Source organism: Mustelus asterias, unplaced genomic scaffold (genome assembly GCF_964213995.1).
Source record: "Mustelus asterias unplaced genomic scaffold, sMusAst1.hap1.1 HAP1_SCAFFOLD_85, whole genome shotgun sequence".
NCBI classification, from domain to species: domain Eukaryota; kingdom Metazoa; phylum Chordata; class Chondrichthyes; order Carcharhiniformes; family Triakidae; genus Mustelus; species Mustelus asterias.
The window spans coordinates 1254612-1275156 of record NW_027590139.1 but is presented as its reverse complement, the minus strand read 5'-3'; the positions used below and the strand labels follow the sequence as shown (position 1 = coordinate 1275156).

The 20545-nt window shown below is 46.6% G+C and overlaps 2 protein-coding genes and 1 pseudogene across 2 annotated transcripts in view; 1 reads left to right on the top strand and 2 right to left on the bottom strand.

Annotated features, from left to right (window-relative positions):
* The window catches only part of LOC144483994 (uncharacterized), a 105096-nt gene that overhangs the window by 78852 nt on the left and 5699 nt on the right, over window positions 1–20545 (top strand). The gene's annotated exons all lie outside the window — the stretch shown is intronic.
* On the bottom strand, window positions 589–1136 carry LOC144483970 (small ribosomal subunit protein uS17 pseudogene; annotated as a pseudogene).
* Window positions 14253–16885, bottom strand: LOC144483997 (uncharacterized). The gene is made up of 2 exons (XM_078202572.1): window positions 16856–16885; window positions 14253–15533 (listed from the first exon to the last, which is right to left on the bottom strand). The coding sequence occupies exon 2, from the start codon at window positions 15074–15076 to the stop codon at window positions 14471–14473; it is 606 nt and encodes a 201-aa protein (XP_078058698.1). The 5' UTR covers window positions 15077–15533; window positions 16856–16885; the 3' UTR covers window positions 14253–14470.

Genomic DNA, 20545 nt, shown 5'->3' with positions numbered 1-20545 from the left:
ACAACCCGCACCCGAGCTTTGTATTCGGTGCTTGGGGCCGACACGGGGTGTTTATGAAGCCTCGAACCCACCCCCCGGCTCCATCCCCCCTCATTACCCACCCGCCGGCTCCATCCCCCCCTCATTCCCCACCCGCCGGCTCCATCCCCCCTCATTCCCCACCCGCCGGCTCCATCCCCCCTCATTACCCACCCGCCGGCTCCATCCCCCCCTCATTCCCCACCCGCCGGCTCCATCCCCCCCTCATTCCCCACCCGCCGGCTCCATCCCCCCTCATTCCCCACCCGCCGGCTCCATCCCCCCCTCATTCCCCACCCGCCGGCTCCATCCCCCCCTCATTCCCCACCCGCCGGTGTCGGATCAGCTGAAAATTCCCACCGCCGCAATCCTGAGCTCCCAGCGGCACTGCGCATGCTCCACATCACAATGACCGGACAGTGATTGACAGCGGTTCCGGACCAAGGAAAAGGGGGCGGGGCTGGAGGACCGAGCAGGAGCAGCTGGTCCTCCAACCAATCAGAGTGAATGGGGGCGGGGCTGAGCCCGGGTCTCCCTCATTGGCTGAAACTGCATCATTGTGAAAGCTGCTTTTTTTTTGTCTGTTCACAAAGGATTTATTGCGGCTGATTTTCTTTACATCATATTCAAAATTTCTGGAACTGTTTCTTGGCTCCTGCGGCTTTAGTGACCTTGAGGACATTGAAACGCACAGTCTTACTGAGGGGCCGGCACTCCCCCACAGTCACACTGTCCCCATTCTGTACATCCCTGAAGCAGGGCGATAGGTGAACAGACATGTTCTTGTGTCGTTTCTCAAAGCGGTTGTACTTCCTGATGTAGTGCAGGTAGTCTCTGCGACTAACAATGGTCCGCTGCATCTTCATCTTAGTCACAACACCTGTCAGGATCCGGCCCCGGATTGACACATTGCCTGTGAATGGACACTTCTTGTCAATGTAGGTCCCATCAATGGCCTCGCGTGGAGTCTTGAAACCCAGGCCTACGTTACGATAGTAGCGGGGAAGCTTTTCCTTGCTGCCTTCGCCCACAAGTACCCTCTTTTGTTCTGGAAGATGGTGGGCTGCTTTTGGTAAGCTCTCTCAGTCTGGTTGTCCGCCATCTCGCGCCTCAATCCGGGGAAGAGAAACTCCAGGAGAAAACTGGACCTTTCTGTTTGTGGCTTCAAACAGATGGAGCCCTGTGGGTGCGGAGCAAACAGATGGAGCCCTGTGGGTGTGGAGCAAACAGATGGAGCCCTGTGGGTGCGGAGCAAACAGATGGAGCCCTGTGGGTGCGGAGCAAACAGATGGAGCCCTGTGGGTGCGGAGCAAACAGATGGAGCCCTGTGGGTGCGGAGCAAACAGATGGAGCCCTGTGGGTGCGGAGCAAACAGATGGAGCCCTGTGGGTTCGGAGCAAACACATCAACATTTGTCACTGAGATAAAGACAGTAAATGTTGGAAAATCTCAGCAGGACTGAGCATCTGTGGAGAGAGAATAGAGTAAGAAATCTCACACCACCAGGTTAAAGTCCAACAGGTTTATTTGGTAGCAAAAGCCACTAGCTTTCGGAGCGCTGCTCCTTCATCAGGTGACTATAAAGGAATATCAGTTAAATATCAGTGACTACAAAGGAACAACTTGGTGGGAAGTTAAAAAGCAGGACCCCGAGGGTAGTAATCTCAGGATTGCTACCTGTGCCACGTGCCAGTGAGGGTAAGAGTAGGATGCTCAGGCGGATGAACACGTGGCTGAGGAACTGGTGTAGGGGGCAGGGTTTCAGATTTCTAGATCATTGGAACCTCTTCTGGGGCAGGTGGGACCTGTACAAGAGAGACGGGTTACACCTGAACTACAAGGGGACCAATATACTTGCAGGAAGGTTTGCTAGTGTTATTGGGAAGGGTTTAAACTAGATTTGCAGGGGGATGGGAACCAGAGTGCCAGAGCAGATAGTGGAGTGGGGGTGAAAATAAATGATGTTAATAGTTCATGCAAAATCACAAATAGAAGGGCTGTGTGTGGAGTTGGAATGTTATGGTGAGGTTGTATAAGACATTGGTGAGGCCGAATTTAGAGTATTTTGTGCAGTTTTGGTCACCTAATTACAGGAGGGATATTAATAAGGTTGAAAGAGTGCAGAGAAGGTTTACAAGGATGTTGCCGGGACTTGAGAAACTGAGTTACAGAGAAAGGTTCGGACTTTATTCCCTGGAGCGTCGAAGAATGAGGGGAGATTTGATAGAGGTGTGTAAAATTATGATGGGTATAGATAGAATGAATGCAAGCAGGCTTTTTCCACTGAGGCTAGGGGAGAAAATAACTAGAGGACATGGGTTAAGGGTGAGGGGGGAAAAGTTTAAAGGGAATATTAGGGGGGGGGCTTCTTCACACAGAGAGTGATGGGAGTTTGGAATGAGCTGCCAGATGAGGTGATGAATGCGGGCTCACTTTTAACATTTAAGAAAAACTTGGACAGGTACATGGATGAGAGGGGTGTGGAGGGATATGGTCCAGGTGCAGGTCAGTGGGACTAGACAGAAAAATGGCTCAGAACAGCCAAGAAGGGCCAAATGGCCTGTTCCTGTGCTGTAATGTTCTGTGGTTCTAACTGATCTTAAAGCCAATCTTTTTCATTCTGTGGGGAGGGGGCGCGCTGAATCAGTTTTAATGGGGTTTTATATTTGTTTATACAATGTGGGCATTGCTGGCTCGACCAGCATCAATTGCCCACCCCAAATTATTCTTGAGAAGGTGATTGGGGCTGCCTTCTTGAACTGCAGATTTGAAGTTACTGTCAGATCAGCCGTGATCTAATTAAATGGGTCAAGGGGCTGAATGATCTACTCTCCTATATTTATAAGTTTGCCGCAGTCGAAGATGCTGTTAGAAAGGGATTTCCAGGATTTTTGATCAGCAACAGTGAAAGGACAGCAACATGATTCCAAGTCAGGATTGTTTATGTCTTGGGTGCCATTGTTTTTTGGGAAAGGGTCTGTTCCTCTGCTGTACTGTTCTTCGTTCTTTGATAACGTCAGTTGTCCATGTTGCCAATTATCTGCTGCCCTTGTCTCTCGGTGGTAGAGTTTGTAGGATTGGAAGGTAAAGGTCGCAGTGTTGGAAGGTGCTGTTGAAAGTTAAATTATATTAATTTCTTCAGACTAAAAAGTGGAACTCAGGTGAAGATTTGGTGGGGAGATCTAGATCAGAGAGGCAGTATTTCAGAGTTTATCACTGTGATAGCAGCAATCCCATTGCTATCTGTTGGCAAGACTGATGGAAATATTTAAAATGGAGACCATTGGAGGATGAGGTACAATGGAATTTGTGAACTATCTGAGGATAATGGTGAGGGGAAAGGAAGGGATCAGGAAAGCAGCTGACACTTCATATTGTTCCAGGAGAAATGGGGTCAGGTTGTGTAGATGTCAGGTTTTACGCAGCACTCAGTCAGTCTGGATGGAAAATCTCTGAATCACTCAAATCACTCAGTTGGAAACTCAGAGACCTATCATTGCTCGGAGGAAGGTTGTGTTGCAGCTGATGAGAAGCAGCTTCACTCAGATACCCACATCCTCATGCACAAAAACTAACACACGCAGCCATCCTCCCACCCACCCACCCACCCACCTACCCACATGATGTACCAACTGACTCAAGAGCAGCTTCTTCCCTGCTATCCGACTTTTGAATGGACCAACGTATATTAAATTGATCTTATTCTACACCCTCGCTATGACTGTAACACTAGATTCTACACCCTCTTTTTTCCTTTTCCCCGATGTACTTTAGAATGTATGTTTTGTCTGTATAGCGCACAAGAAACAATACCTTTCACTGTATCCCAATACATGTGAACAATAGTAAATCAAATCAAATCAAAAACTCTCACATGAAACAGAGCCTGTCCCATTGGGTGGACAACACCAGCTAACCTGACTAAAACTGAGGATAAAGTATTGGTGTCTGTAAGGGCTGAAACAATACCCTTGACTCTTGTTGATCTGTGGCACCAAGTTCAAGACTCCTTCATGAATCATTCTCTTGGCCTCTAGCCTGTCAACCCCCCATGAGAATCTTATAGGTTTCAGAAAGTTCACTGCTCATTCTTCTAAACCTAATGATTAGAGGTGCAACCTTTCCTCAAAAGACAATGAGTTGGATTCTCCGGCTGCGCTCACCCCAAAACTGGACAATCCTGCCCGAGGTCAATGGGCCTTTGTGGTCCCGCCCCCCCGGCCCGCGACGATACCTGTGGTGGGCGGGATGGGAGAATTCTCACCGACACCTTACAATCTTTCCTCAAAAGACAACACTTTCATCTGAGGAATGGACCTTCTCTGAACTCATTCCAATGAAAGCATGTCATTCCATAAGTAGGGAGACCAGAACCGTACACAGTATTCCAGCTGCTATCTCAGCAATGTCCTGTGTAGGTGCAGCAAGTTCCCTTTTTCAAACTCCACCCCCTTGCAGTAAAGTCCAACACTCCATTTGCCTTCTTCTTTACTTGCTGTACCTTCATCCTATTTTTTCACGATTCATGTACAAGGTAACCCAGATTCCTCTCTACGGCAGTATTCTTCAGTTTCTGTATATTTAATCAATATTTTGCTTCTCTATTCTTCCTGCCAAAGTGGAAAAGCTCCCACTTTCCCGCACTATACTCCATCTGCCATTTTTCTGTCCATTCAGGTAACTTATCTGTGTCCCTTACAGATTTTTTGTAATAACCTCACAACTTGCTATTCTACCTATCTTTGTATCATCAATTCTGGCTTCATCCAAGTCATTGATCAAGGTGGCTGTTTTTCTCTCTCTCAGTTGTGGGTGATATTTGTCCCTATTCTCCTGGAAACTGAATGAATCTTGTTCCAAACTGGGTTCAATATCAGACATTTCAGGGAGTCAGGAATCATTCGCCCCTGAACCTACACTGGTAAAATCCCAGGCAGTTCCTCAGTAAGGAGTTTTCTGGTTCCTCACCATATATTAGTCAGGATACTGAAACCCAGCTTTTTTACAGTCCACTCTTGGAGGCCCCACTCCCTGAGCCGACAACATTCAGCAGTGTCAGTGCTGAAGTTTCACAGTGGGAGTGATTCCCAGAGTAACTGTCAATCAGATCACCATTGATGTCCAGGTTTGTGTAGTTTTAGTTATCCTGATGTCTAACACACGCACATCAATAAAACAGGGAATTCCTGCAAACAAACTGCAGCTTCTTCTCTATCTGGAGATCCAATGTTTGTTGAATAATTGTCCCAGCGATTAACAGGCTCCTGTGAACTCATCCAACTCGTATTTTAATACTGACTTTAACAAATATCTTTTAAACAGGTTTATTTTAAATGAGTTAAAACCAGCTTTAAAATGGTAGATATAGTATAATAACCATAGTACTTTTCAGACAGGAAACTTTAACCTGCTGTCTCACTTTGATTTCGGAGCAGATCCCAGTTTTACACCAATCTCTGATTCATGTATCCAGCATTCACCGTCATTCTAAAAACAGAAGTTGCTGCAAAATCTCAGTACGTCTGACAGAATCTGTAAAGACAGGAACAGTTAATGATTCCAGTTGAATGTGACTCTTCTTCAGTGTCAAAACATTAGCTCTGTTTCTCTCTCCAGAGATGCTGTCAGACCTGCTGAGTTTTTACAGCACTTCTTGTTTTTATTTACGAGTTCAGGACTCAGACAAGACAATCCACAATACAAATCTTACAACTGGGCCAGGGTTTATTAACATCAGCAGAAACAGACACCAATGAAAATGGTTGGGACCTCGATGTGATTAACAGCAAAATTCAGTCCTTGCAGTCACTCGTGAACCTGATGGTGTTTCAGCAGGTGAGGTGACTGAGTGAATCCCTTCCCACACACGGAGCAGGTGAATGGCCTGTCCCCAGTGTGAATTCGCTGGTGCTTTATCAGGTTGGATGATTGACTGAATCCCTTGCCACAATCAGAGGAGGTGAATGGTCCCTCCCTGGTGTGAACTCGCTGGTGCCTCCGCAGACTGGATGAATCAATAAATCCCTTCCCACAACTGGAGCAAGTGAATGGCCTTTCTCCAGTGTGACTTGGCTGGTGTTTTAGCAGGTTGAATGACTGAGTAAATCCCTTCCCACACTCGGAGCAGATAAATGGCCTCTCCCCAGTGTGAATTCTCTGGTGTTTCAGCAGGTCGGATGAATCAGTGAATCCCTTCCCACAATCAGAGCATCCTCCCCATTGACCAACTGTGAGAATGAACAAAATGCAGTCCTGGATGGAATTGAGAGCAGAAACAATACCAGCAGAATCCAACCCCTGGAATCACTCGTGAACTCGCTGGTGTCTCAGCAGCTGGGATGAAAGACTGAATCCCTTCCCACACTGAGAGCAGGTGAATGGCCTCTCCCCAGTGTGAATTCGCTGGTGTATCCGCAGGCTGGATAATCGAGTGAATCCCTTCCCACACTGAGAGCAGGTGAATGGCCTCTCCCCAGTGTGAACTCGCTGGTGTCTCAGCAGCTGGGATGAAAGACTGAATCTCTTCTCACACTGAGAGCATCTGAATTGCCTCTCCCCAGTATGAACGCGCTCGTGTGCCCACCGGTCGGATGACCGAGTGAATCCCTTCCCACACTGAGAACACGTGAACAGTCTCTCCTCAGTGTGGACTCGCTGGTGTGACTGCAGGCTGGATGACTGAGTGAATCCCTCCCCACACTGAGAGCACATGAATGGTCTCTCCCCAGTGTGGTTGCGCCGATGAACTTCCAGCTCTGATGGGGCTCTGTATCCCTTCCCACAGTCCACACATTTCCATGGTTTCTCCATGGTGCAGGTGTCCTTGCCTCTCTCTTGGGTGGACAATCAGTTGAAGCCTCGTACACACTTACAACACGTGTACAGTCTCTCCCTGCTGTGAATGATGTGATACTTATTCAGGCTGTGTAACTGGTTAAAGCTCTTTAGTCCGTGCACTGGAACACTCTCACTCGAGTGTGACAGTGTGTTGGTGCTTTTCCAGTCACATTGACCTTTGAAATCTTTTCAAATCGACAAACTGGACAATAATTTCTCCTTCCAGATTCAAAGGCCGATGATATTCAGCTCCCAAGGAATATGACTCTGTCAGATCTAGACGTGATGTTTGAGATTTCGGCCTGTGATTCCTCTTTCAATATCCTGGAAAATGAGTTTACAAAAGTCATCACAGTCAGTATAGGATAGAAATTCAGAACAGACAATTCCAGTTTCTATGGAACATTCTTTCCTATATCAGTCCCAAAAAGCTGTAAGTCTCCATCCCACACACTCTCCCTCCATTCTCACTCTGCTGTATCTAATATTCACCCTCCCAATTCGCCTGAAGGTGCTGATTGAGGCTGATTGACAGATCCATGCTCACTGCTTCCTGTTCTGGTCACAGAGACCATAACAAATAGGAGCTGCAGTCGGCCACTTGGCCCATCGAGCCTTTTAAACTATTCAATGAGATAATTCGTTCATCTACCTCAGCATCATTCTCCCCACACTAAACCCATACCCTTGATAGCTTCAATATCTAGAAACCAATCAATCTAACTCTTGAAAATAGTTGATGACTGAGGTTTCACTGTCCTCAGGGGTTGAGAATTCCAAATCTTCACCAGATCCTTGAGTGAAGAAATCCCCCCACATCTTAGCTTTTGCTCCATCTTCTTGTCTGTTCCCTATAACCCTTGACACCCTTGTCAGTCAAAGATCTGTCTAACTGGAATATATTCAATGATCCTCAGCCTCCACTGGTCCCTGTGGAAGAGAAATCCAAAAGACTAACAACCCTCTGAGGGAAGAGACGTCTGGAAAGATATAACGTAGCTACAGTTCCATATTACAAGATATTCAGATCCCAAGGAATATGACTCTGTCTAGATGTGACCGTTGAGATTTTTGCCTGTGATTCTTCATTCAAAATCCTGTGAAATGAGTTTACAAAAGTCATCACAGTCAGTATAGGATAGAAATTCAGAGCAGACAATTCTAGTTTCTATGGAACATTCTTTCCTATTTCATTCCCAAAAAGTTGTAAATCTCCATCCATATCTATGGATTCTATTTAAAAATGAAAGTGGATGGGCACTTGAAGGAAATAAACTTTCAGGAGAATGGGGATATAGAGTGGGAATGGGACTAGAATGTTATACAGAGAGTCAGCATGGACTCGAGTTACCGAATGGATTCCTTCTGTGCTGTAATGACTTTATGACTGGAAATGTATAACATCGCTACAGCATTATATTACAATGCAAGAAATAATAATAAAAGTATTTTATTACAGAAACATAAATAATATATCTAATCTGGCTAACATATAATAACACTAGACATATCTCTGTCCTATATTAACGTACTGTCCCCTTAAATGTCAGCCATCTCCTGGGGAAAGCTGCCCTTTAATGTGAACATGAGGAAAAAGACCATCCTTTTTGACAGACAAATAAATGTGTCAAGCTGAGAGAGCAAAGGATATTTACCAGGCTGATTCAGGGAATGGCGGGACTGATGTATGAGGAGAGACTGACGAGGTTAGGATGGTTTTCGTTGGAGTTCAGATGAATGAGGGAGGATCTCATAGAGACTTATAAAATTCTAACAGGTCGAGACAGGATAGCTGCAGGGAGGATGTTTCTGATGGTGGGGGAGTCCAGAACCAAGGGTCACAGTCTGAGGATTCAGGGTAGACCATTTAGAACATAGAACATAGAACATTACAGCGCAGAACAGGCCCTTCGGCCCACGATGTTGCACCGACCAGTTAAAAAAAAAAAACTGTGACCCTCCAACCTAAACCAATTTCTTTTCGTCCATGAACCTATCTACGGATCTCTTAAACGCCCCCAAACTAGGCGCATTTACTACTGATGCTGGCAGGGCATTCCAATCCCTCACCACCCTCTGGGTAAAGAACCTACCCCTGACATCGGTTCTATAACTACCCCCCCTCAATTTAAAGCCATGCCCCCTCGTGCTGGATTTCTCCATCAGAGGAAAAAGGCTATCACTATCCACCCTATCTAAACCTCTAATCATCTTATATGTTTCAATAAGATCCCCTCTTAGCCGCCGCCTTTCCAGCGAAAACAATCCCAAATCCCTCAGCCTCTCCTCATAGGATCTCCCCTCCATACCAGGCAACATCCTGGTAAACCTCCTCTGCACCCTCTCCAAAGCCTCCACATCCTTCCTGTAATGTGGGGACCAGAACTGCACACAGTACTCCAAGTGCGGCCGCACCAGAGTTGTGTACAGTTGCAACATAACGCTACGACTCCTAAATTCAATCCCCCTACCAATAAACGCCAAGACACCATATGCCTTCTTAACAACCTTATCTACTTGATTCCCAACTTTCAGGGATCTATGCACACATACACCTAGATCCCTCTGCTCCTCCACACTATTCAAAGTCCTCCCGTTAGCCCTATACTCAACACATCTGTTATTCCTACCAAAGTGAATTACCTCACACTTCTCCGCATTAAACTCCATCCGCCACCTCTCGGTCCAACTTTGCAACCTGTCTAAGTCTTCCTGCAAACTACGACACCCTTCCTCACTGTCTACCACACCACCGACTTTGGTGTCATCAGCAAATTTGCTAATCCACCCAACTATACCCTCATCCAGATCATTAATAAATATTACAAACAGCAGTGGCCCCAAAACAGATCCCTGAGGTACACCACTTGTAACCGCACTCCATGATGAATATTTACTATCAACCACCACCCTCTGTTTCCTATCCGCTAGCCAATTCCTGATCCAATTTCCTAGATCACCCCCAATCCCATACATCTGCATTTTCTGCAGAAGCCTACCATGGTGAACCTTATCAAACGCCTTACTAAAATCCATATATACCACGTCCACTGCCTTGCCCCCATCCACCTCCTTGGTCACTTTCTCAAAAAACTCAATAAGGTTAGTAAGGCACGACCTACCTGCCACAAAACCATGCTGACTATCACCTATCAATTCATTACTCTCCAAATAACTATAAATCCTATCCCTTATAATTTTTTCCAACATCTTGCCGACAACAGAAGTGAGACTCACCGGTCTATAATTCCCGGGGAAGTCTCTGTTCCCCTTCTTAAACAATGGGACAACATTCGCTAACCTCCAATCTTCTGGTACTATACCAGAGGCCAACGACGACCTGAAGATCAGAGCCAGAGGCTCTGCAATCACTTCTCTTGCCTCCCAGAGAATCCTTGGATAAATCCCATCCGGACCAGGGGATTTATCTATTTTCAGACCCTCCAGAATATCCTGCACATCCTCCTTATCAACTGTAATACTGTCTATTCTACTCCCTTGCAACCCAGTGTCCTCCTCAGCTATATTCATGTCCCCTTGCGTGAACACCGAAGAGAAATATTGGTTCAATGCTTCACCAATCTCCTCCGGTTCCACACATAACTTCCCTCTGCCATCTATAACTGGCCCTAAACTTGCCCTAACCAACCTTCTGTTCTTGACATACCTATAGAACGCCTTAGGATTCTCTTTAACCCTATCCGCCAAAGTCTTCTCATGTCCCCTTTTAGCCCTTCTAAGCTCGCTCTTCAACTCCCTCTTAGCCAATCTAAAGCTTTCTAGTGCACTACCCGAGTGCTCACGTCTCATCCGAACATAAGCCTCCTTTTTCTTTTTAACCAACAAAGAAACTTTTTTGGTGCACCACGGTTCCCTAGCCCTACCAATTCCTCCTTGCCTGACAGGGACATACCTATCACAGACTCGCAGTAGCTGCTCCTTGAAAAAACTCCACATGTCGGACGTTCCCAGTCCCTGTAATCTCCTAGTCCAACCTATGTTTCCTAATTCTCTCCTAATAGCCTCATAATTACCCTTCCCCCAGCTAAAACCACTGGCCCGAGGTTCATGCCTATCCCTTTCCATCACTAAGGTGAACGTAACCGAATTGTGGTCACTATCACCAAAATGCACACCAACTTCCAAGTCTAGCACCTGGTCTGGCTCATTTCCCAGCACCAGATCCAATATAGCCTCACCTCTAGTTGGCCTGTCTACATACTGAGTCAAAAAACCTTCCTGCACGCTTTGAACAAAAACTGACCCCTCTAACGAGCTAGAGCTATAACAATTCCAGTCAATATTAGTCAAGTTAAAATCCCCCATAACAATTGCCCTATTACTTTCACTCATTTAGGACGGAGGTGAGGAGACATTTCTTCACCCAAAGAGTGGTGAGCCTGTGGAATTCATGACCACAGGAAGTAATTGATGCCAAAACATTGAATGTATTCAAAAGCGGCTCGATATAGCACTTGGAGCAAATGGGATCAAAGGTTATGGGGAGAAAGCAGGATTAGACTATTGAGTTGCTTGATCATCCATGATCTTAATGAATGGCAGAGCAGGCTCGAAGGGCCAAATGGCTTATCCTGCTCCTATCTTCTATGTTTCTCTTAAATTTCTTTAAGAGAGAGAGAGAGACCTGGGCCAACCTTTCCTGAGTCTGCACTCTCCCTGGATTCACTTCCTTTTCCTTCAGTTGTTGCAATTCTCCAATTACCCCCAGAATGAGAAAAGAAGGCGTTTTACTCACAGATGTTGGCCTCTTTTAGGTTGAGACTGGAGGAAGTTTGAGTCTGTCAGAAGCTCAATCTTCATTCACACAAAGCCCGCGCTCTGATTGGCTGGAGGACCACGGTCTTTCCGGTCCTCCAAGTCTTCCCATTGGCCAGAGCTGGTGAGCGGAAGTGAATCAGACGTGCGCATGTGCGGGTTTTGGGGGAATGCGCATGTGCGGGTGTGGGGCGGGGCCCGGGCCACAGCTGGCGCACTGACCATTGTCTGTCCGGGTCTTCCAGCCTTTCCCATTGGACAACAGCTCAGCGCGGCTGGAGGGCACAGGCCCGCCCATCCCCACGTGGGGCTCCGCCCCTCATTGTCTGTCTGCGTGGGATTGACCAATGGGAACTCTGGAGTACTCGGGTCCTCCAGCCAATCAGAGCTCCCCTATTGTCTGAATGCGGAAGTTGCACAATGAGCTTGTTCAGCTGCTCATTCCTGCCCAGCGAAGCTGCTGCTGCTCTTTCTGAATGAAGATTGAGCTTCAGACAGGCTCAAACTTCCTTCTGTCTTCAACATCTGTGAGTAAAACACTTTCTTTTTTCCCCCTTTCCATTTATTTTCTCATTCTGGGGGAAATTGTTGACTTGCAGCAACTGATCACGAGAAATAGAAGCAGGAGCGGCCACCAGGCCCTTGAAGCCTGTCCCGCCATTCAATCCGATCATAGCTGACTGATGCTGGTTTCAACTCCTTTACTGTGCCATTTCCCCATAGCCCTCTATTCCCCGATCTATCAAATATGTATCCACCTCCACTTTAAATACTTCTAACGATCCAGCCTCCACCACCCTTTGGGGCGGGGAATTCCAGAGCTTCATCATCCTCTGTGAGAAGAAATTCCTGCACACCTCAGTTTTAAATGACTGACCCTTTATTTTGTTTGAAAATATCTCACCATCTACCCTGTCAAGCCCCCTCAGGATCTGAAATGTTTCAATAACTCCTTTGTCTTCAAAATTTCAAGGAACACAGACCTTGACAATTTACTCCCTCGTGATAAGACAACCCTCCTATCCCAGGAATTAGCCTGGTGAATTTCCTTTGGACTATGTCCAATATTACTATATCCTTGTTTAGATAAGGGGATCAAAACTGTATGCATTATCCCGGGTGAGGCATCACCAACACACTGTATAGTTGCAACAAAACCTCCCTGTTTTTAAACTCCAACCCCTTTGCACTAAAAGCCAAAATGCCATTTTCCTTTTTACCTATTGTGTGAACCTGCCTGCTAGCTTTTTGTGATTCATGCACAAGAACACCAAGATCCCTCTGTACTTCACTCACCGGCAGCCTCTCTCCATTTAGATAATCTCCCTGTTGATTCCTCCAACTGAAATACATGACCTCACACTTCCCCACTTTAAACTCCATTTGCCAGGTTTTGAAGAGAGGGGTGACTTTATTGCATCTTCCCCAATGCCCGACTCATCTTTCCCAGGCCCTATCCCTGTAGCCCTACATTTTTACCCCACTAATCCACCTAATCTACATCTATTGGGACACAAAGGGGCAATTTAGCATGGCCAATCAATCTAACCCGCACATCTTTGGACTGTGGGAAGAACCTGGAGAACTCAGAAATCCACACAGACATGGAGAGAATGCGCATACTCCACACAGATTGTCACCGGGATTGAACCTGGGTCCCTGGCACTGTGAGGCAGCAGTGCTAACCACTGTGCTGCCATGGCGCCATATCTAAATAAACTATCCTAAATGATTAGCTATTTGCTCTTTGATTATTGACTCCAGCGTCTTGCCAATAATAGATGTTAAATTAACTGGCCTATAGTTCTCTGCCTTCTGCCTTTCTCCCTTTTTAACCAAGGGAGTCACATTGACCGATTGCCAATCTTCTGATACTCTCCCGGAATCTAGCAAGTTACGAAAAATTTAAACAAAATTCTCCACTATCTCTTCAGCAACCTCCATTAAAAAGCTAGCGTGCAGTTCATTGGGTCCTGGTGACTTGTCCGCCCTTAGTCACTGAAGGGAAAGGAAGTGAGTCCAGTCTATATAATCCATACATTTTTCGTCCAGTCATATAGACATATCTGTGTCTGGCAGCCTGCATGGAGATTTCCAGCTCTCTGTGTCCAGGACAGGAAGCAGTGAGCATGGATCTGTCAATCAGCCTCAATCAGCACCTTCAGGAGAATTGGGAGGGTGAATATTAGATACAGCAGAGTGAGAATGGAGGGAGAGTGTGTGGGATGGAGATTTACAGCTTTTGGGGAATGAGAGAGAAAGGAATGTTTCATAGAAACTAGAATTGTCTGTTCTGAATTTCTATCCTGTACTGACACTGATGACTTTTGTAACCCACACATCTTTGGACTGTGGGAGGAAACTGGAGCACCCGGAGGAAACCCACGCAGACACGGGGAGAATGTGCAAACTCCACAGACAGTGACCCAGGCTGGAATTGAACCCGGGTCCCTGGCATTGTGAGGCAGCAGTGCTAACCACTGTGCTGCCGTGCTGTCCCATTTTATAAATACCATGGAAGCAGTTCAGAGGAGCTTTACTAGATTGATTCCCAATCCAGTAGTGTGAAATATTAACACTGTTTCTCTCTCCATAAATGTTGCCAGACCTAAAGCATTTTTCCAGTCCTTTCTGTGTTTATTTCAGATCTACCTGTAGTGGTAGGAAAAACACTATTTACTATCCAGGATAAATAAATGTCCTTCATCAGCTTTTGTGGATCATTTCAGTGGAAATGTGCTCTCCCAGGCTCAAAGAGCATCAGTCCACTGGAAGCAAAGTCGTGAGACCGGCCAGTCCAGCAGAAAGAAACCCTCCGACCCTCCCACTTCACCAACTGTCAGAATGAACATGGTTCAGTCCTGGATGTGATTAACAGCAGCATCCAACCCCTGTCATCACTTGTGAACTCGTTGGTGTCTCCGCAGGCTGGATGACTGAGTGAATCCCTTCCCACACAAACAGCAGGTGAATGGTCTCTCCCAGTGTGAACTCGCTGGTGTTCCTGCAGGTTGGATGATGTTCTAAATTTCTTTGTGCAGTGAGAGCAGCTGAATGGTCTCTCCTCAGTGTGAATGCGCTGGTGGATAACCAGATCCCGAGAACTTTTGAAACCACTGCCACAGCCAGAGCATTTAAAGGGTCTCTCCTGGGTATGAGTGAGATTGTGACTCAGCAGGCTGGAGGAATGAGTGAATCCCTTCCCACACACAGAGCAGGTGAACGGTCTCTCCCTGGTGTGAATTCGCTGGTGCTCCCGCAGGTGGGATGATGTTCTAAATGTCTTTGTGCAGTGAGAGCAGCTGAACGGTCTCTCCCCAGTGTGAATCCGCTGGTGGATCATCAGTTCCCGAGAGCTTTTGAAACCATTTCCACAGTCAGAGCATTTAAAGGGTCTCTCATTGGTGTGAGTGACTTTGTGTTTTGACAGATTGGATAACTGCATAAATCCTTTCCCACACACCAAGCAGATGAATGGTCTCTCTCCAGTGTGAACACGCTGGTGTCTCTGCAGATCGGGTAAATGAGCGAATCCGTTCCCACACTCAAAGCAGATGAACGCTCTTTCTCCAGTGTGAACCAACCGATGTCGCTGCAGATGATATAACCGAGTGAATCCCTTCCCACACACAGAACAGGTGTACGGCTTCTCTCCAGTGTGAATACGTCATGGGAAAATCTCAGTTGATTGTGTGTGTGTGTGTGTGTGTGTGTGTGTCAGTCCTGTTCCAGTCACAATGATGTTTAAAGACTGCTGAAGCCGATAGAACAGAGAAACATTTCTCCTTCTGGATTCAAAGACCGAAGATATTCAGGTCCCGATGAATTGAGTGACTCTGTCAGATGTTGATGTGATGTTTGGTTTGAGATTTCTGTCTGTAAAATCCTCAACTTCTGATATCCTGTAAAAGGAGTTTACAAAGGTTATCAGTGTCAGTACAGGATAGAAATTCAGAACAGACAATTCGAGTTTCCATGGAACATTATTTCCACTCTCATTCCCCAAGAGCTGCAAATCTCCATCCCACACACTCTCCCTCCATTCTCACTCTGCTGTATCTAATATTCACCCTCCCAATTCTCCTGTCAGTGCTGATTGAGGCTGATTGACAGATCCATGCTCACTGCTTCCTGTCCTGGACACAGAGAGCTGGAAATCTCCATGCAGGCTGCCAGACAGATATATGTCTATCTGACTGGACTAAATGTGTGGAACATACCGACTGGATTCACTTCCTTTCCCTTCAGTTGCTGCAAGTCCCCCAGAATGAGAAAAGAAATGGAAAGGGGGAGAAAAGAAAGTGTTTTACCCACAGATGTTGGCCTCTTTTAAGGTCAACCCAAATAAACAAACTCAAGTTAAATCAGGACAAAGTAAAAGGGGCAGCTCCCCAAAAGGAGGGGGAACAGCCCGAACAAAAATCAAAGTACAAAGGAAACTTAAAAACATCAAATTAAAATGTGATTATTAGGGTCGATAACGCACCCCAACCCCTGCGGTGCCCAACGGGGGCGGAAGGCGTCAACCGCACCCGTGGACACCGCATGTTCCCTCTCCAGGGACACCTGGCCGTGAACGTAGCCGCGGTAGAGGGGCAGACAGTCAGGGTGGACGGCCCCCTCGATCGCCCGTTGCCTGGACCGATAAATGGCGCGTTTCGCCAGGCCCAGGAGCAGGTTCACGAGGAGGTCGCCATCCCGACCCGCCCCTCTCTGCGTGGGTTTCCTCCGGGTGCTCCGGTTTCCTCCTACAGTCCAAAGATGTGCGGGTTAGGTTGATTGCTATGCTAAAAAAATTGCCCCTTAGTGTCCTGGGATGTGTAGATTCGAGGGATTAGCGGGTAAAATATGTAGGGATATGGGGGTAGGGCCTGGGTGGGATTGTGGTCGGTGCAGACTCGATGGGCCGAATGGCCTCTTTCTGTGCTGTAGGGTTTCTATGATTCTATTGTCCCTCTGAAGACAGAGGTTCTGAACCAGCCCCTGAAACCACGCCCATTGTGACCCGCCACCGACAGCAGCGCATGCGCTCTCCTTCCCCGCTGAAACAAGATGGCGGCCGATAACCGGGGCCTGTTCCCGAGATAAAAGCCTTGGAGCTGTAAACCCAGGACCTGCAGGGTCTTATTCGGGCCGTGCGGCCTACAGCGGATGTTTGTGAAGCCAGAGCTCCCTCCCTACCCCGACTCCCGGCTCCATTTCTCCCGCAGCCCCACCGACTCACCCGCTGAAAAAAGCCGCTCCCGCACTCACACGGCTCCGAGCAAAGTGACACTGCGCACGCTCCAGATATAGCATTGCGCCTGCGCAATAGGCTCCTGTGGAATGAATAGGTCACTTCCACACCCGCAGGGCCACCTGGGACTTAACGGCGTCATTGTCAAAGACAATAATAGAAAATTATCTTGTGCAATTAAGACCAATTAATTTTTTAAAATGCATTCCTCGGAATTTGTGCGCTGCCATTCTCTATTTCTAAAATTGATTTAAACCAGTGCTCTCCTGTGGGAATACCTCGAGTTTTTAAAACTTTTCCCACTGGTTTCCTCCCCTCTCTCTGCTCTCCTGAAGGTGCTCACACTGGTTGGGTCAATCCCACAGAGACTGGTTTCTTTCACTTTCTTTCTCCTGATGCTGAATATTCTGTTTTATGGAATGATACATCACAGATGGAAACCATTTGGCACATCCTGCCCAGTCGGGCAGTCTTTAAGATCTGTCCAATTAATCCCACAGCCCTGCTGGCAGAGTGAGAACGATATCTATATGTACTGCAGCAATGCAGGAGGTGAATGGAAAATGTTTTCCAGTTGCATACCTCTCAGACACACTCATCCCTAGAAAGATAAATTGGCCTGTGTACTAAGAACAAAGAAAATTGCAGCACAGGAACAGGCCCTTTGGCCCTCCAAGCTTGCACCGACCATACTGCCTGACTTAACTAAAACCCACTACCCTTCCAGGGACCATATCCCTCTATTCCCATCTCATTCATGTACTTGTCAAGACGCCCCTTAAAAGTCAATACCGTATCTGCTTCCACTACCTCCCCCGGCAATGAATTCCAGGCACCCACCACTCTCTGTGTAAAACATCTGCCTCGTACATCTCTTTTAAACTTTACCCCTCGCACCTTAAACCTATTCCCCCGAGTAATTGACTCTTCCACCCTGGGAAAAAGCTTCTGACTATCCACTCTGTCCATGCCTCTCATAATCTTGTAGACTTCTATCAGGTGTCCCCTCAACCTCCGTCGCTCAAGTGAGAACAAACCAAGTTTCTCCAACCTCTCCTCATAGCTAATGCCCTTCATACCAGGCAACATCCTGGTAAATCTTTTCTGGACCCTCTCGAAAGCCTCCACATCCTTCTGGTAGTGTGGCAACCAGAATTGAACACAATATTCCAAGTGCGGCCTAACTAAAGGTTCTATAAAGCTGCAACATGACTTGCCAATTTTTAAACTCAATGCCCGAGCCGATGAAGGCAAGCATGCCGTATGTCTTCTTGATGACCTTCTACACCTGCATTGCCACTTTCAGTGATCTGTCCACCTGTACACCCCAATCCCTTTGCCTATCAATATTGTTAAGGGTTCTGCCATTTACTGTATATTTCCTATCTGTATTAGACCTTCCAAAATGCATTACGTCACGTGTCTGGATTAAACTCCATCTGCCATCTCTCCACCCAAGTCTCCAACCGATCTATATCCTGCTGTATCCTCTGATAGTCCTCATCGCTATCCGCAAATCCACCAACCTCTGTGTCGTCCGCAAATTTTCTAATCAATCCAGTTACATTTTCCTCCAAATCATTTATATATATTATATATATCCTGTGTGAATTCGCTGTTGTGTCCAAAGACTGGATGGCCTAGCAAACTCCTTCCCACACAAGGAGCAGGTGAACGATCTCTCCCCAGTGTGAACTCGCTGATGTGCACTGAGGTTGGATGAACATGAGAACCCCTTTCCACAGGTGGAGCAGCTGAACGGCCTCTCCTCAGTGTGAATTTGCTGGTGTAACAGCAGGTGGGATGAGATAGTGAATCCTTTCCCACACACAGAACAGATGAATGGCCTCTCTCCAATGTGACTGTGTCTATGGTTTTCCAGCAAGTATGGATAATTGCATCCTTTATCACAATCATCACATTTCCATGGTTTCTCCATTTTCCCAACCCCAATGAGACCGTGTCAATGGGTTTCCAACCGGGTGGATAATTGAATCCTTTACCACAATCCTCACATTTCCACGGTTTGTCCATGGTGCTGGTGTCCTTCTGTCTCTCCAGGTTGGATGATTAGTTGAAGCCTCATCCACATACAGACCATGGTGTGATGTTTTTCTGGCTATGTAACTGGTTAAAGCTCTATCCACTGTCAGGTCACTGGAGCACTCTCACTTGGGTGTATGTGTGTGTCTCAGTTCTTTTTCTGTCACATTGAATTTTGAAATTTTCTTCCACTGACAAAACAGGGAATGATTTATCCCTCCACTGTCAAAAGTAATCATATTTAGGTCATGATGAATCGAATGGCTCTGTCAGACTTTGATGTGAAGTTTAGTTTGAGTTTCCTGTCTGTGAATCCTCCTCTTCTAGTTCCCTGCAAAAAGAGTTTTAAAAAACTGCTTTAGAACAGACAATTTCAGTTTCCACGAAACATTTCTCTATCTCATTTATCTTGAGCTGTAATCCCCATCCCACACACTCTCTCTTGTCCCTGAGCTGAAATCAAACTCATTGCCCCATCTCCACTCTGAGCCCAGCTCCCTCTCCCTCCAGCTGGATTCAGTCCTCCAGACCATGTGCAGATTGAGAGGACAATCAAGGAGTCAATTATTTTCCTTCCAAGGCAGGGGACGTGCAGCCCCACTGACTCTGTTGTTACCACAATAGGCACATGTGCTCTGCTCACCAATGAAACACCACGGTGACCATTAACATGGGCCGGTTCCTGGGAAAGGCTCCATTTTATTTGTGCCACAACACCAGGGGAATTACCTCCTGCACAGGCACAAAGGTATCATCAGTCACAGAAAATAATTGCAGCTGGTGTCTCAAACCTCATTTTACCATTTGCTCTCAGACATTCCCAATTGAATTTTGAAATGCAAACTGAAATCTGCAATTATGGGGTAAATTAAAACACATTTTAATGGTCATTTTCAGAATGACTATTCCCGAGAATTAATTCCCAAGTCAGTAAATTAAAATTCTCATCAGCAATGTAGGCAGCACAGTGGCTAGCACTGCTGCCTCAGAGCTCCAGGGACCTGGGTTCAATTCCCAACTTGGGTCACTGTCCGTGTGGAGTCTGCCCATTCTCCCCATGTCTGTGTGGGTTTTCTGCAGATGCTCCAGTTTCCTCCTATCGTCCAAAGATATGCCAGTTAGGTGCATTGGCCACACTAAATTGCCCCTTAGTGTCCTGGGATGAGTAGGTTAGAGGGATTAGCAGGTTACATATGTGGGAATAGAGCATAGGTGTGATTGTTGTCGGTGCAGACTCGATGGGCCGAATAACCTCCTCCAGCCCTGTAGGGATCCTATGAAATACATTGGGAGAATTGCTATTTTAATGGGTATTTTCACAAATGCTATAAAATGATTTTTCAAAACAAATTAATATTTTCTGCAACAGATGATTAATAAATAAAAAGTATTTAATAAAACAACCACCCAGTGTGGGGTTCAGGATTCTAACCCAGGGTTTCTGAGCTCCAGGAACCACTAACTGAACCAGCCGGGAATGGTCTCCACAAAACATCCCCAACTCCCTCCCGGGAAAAAGCTGCAAACCCGGGAGCTGCAGCTTTTTACTGGGGGTGTTGGGGCCTCCAGCGGGTGTTTGTGAATCCTCCCCGCCCACCTCCCAGGGTTTCCTTCCTTCCCAGAGATCAGAGTCCT

Coding starts and splice junctions, on each gene's coding strand:
- LOC144483997 (XM_078202572.1), bottom strand. CDS start 15,076: ATGCAGTTATCCAATCTGTCAAAACACAAAGTCACTCACACCAATGAG.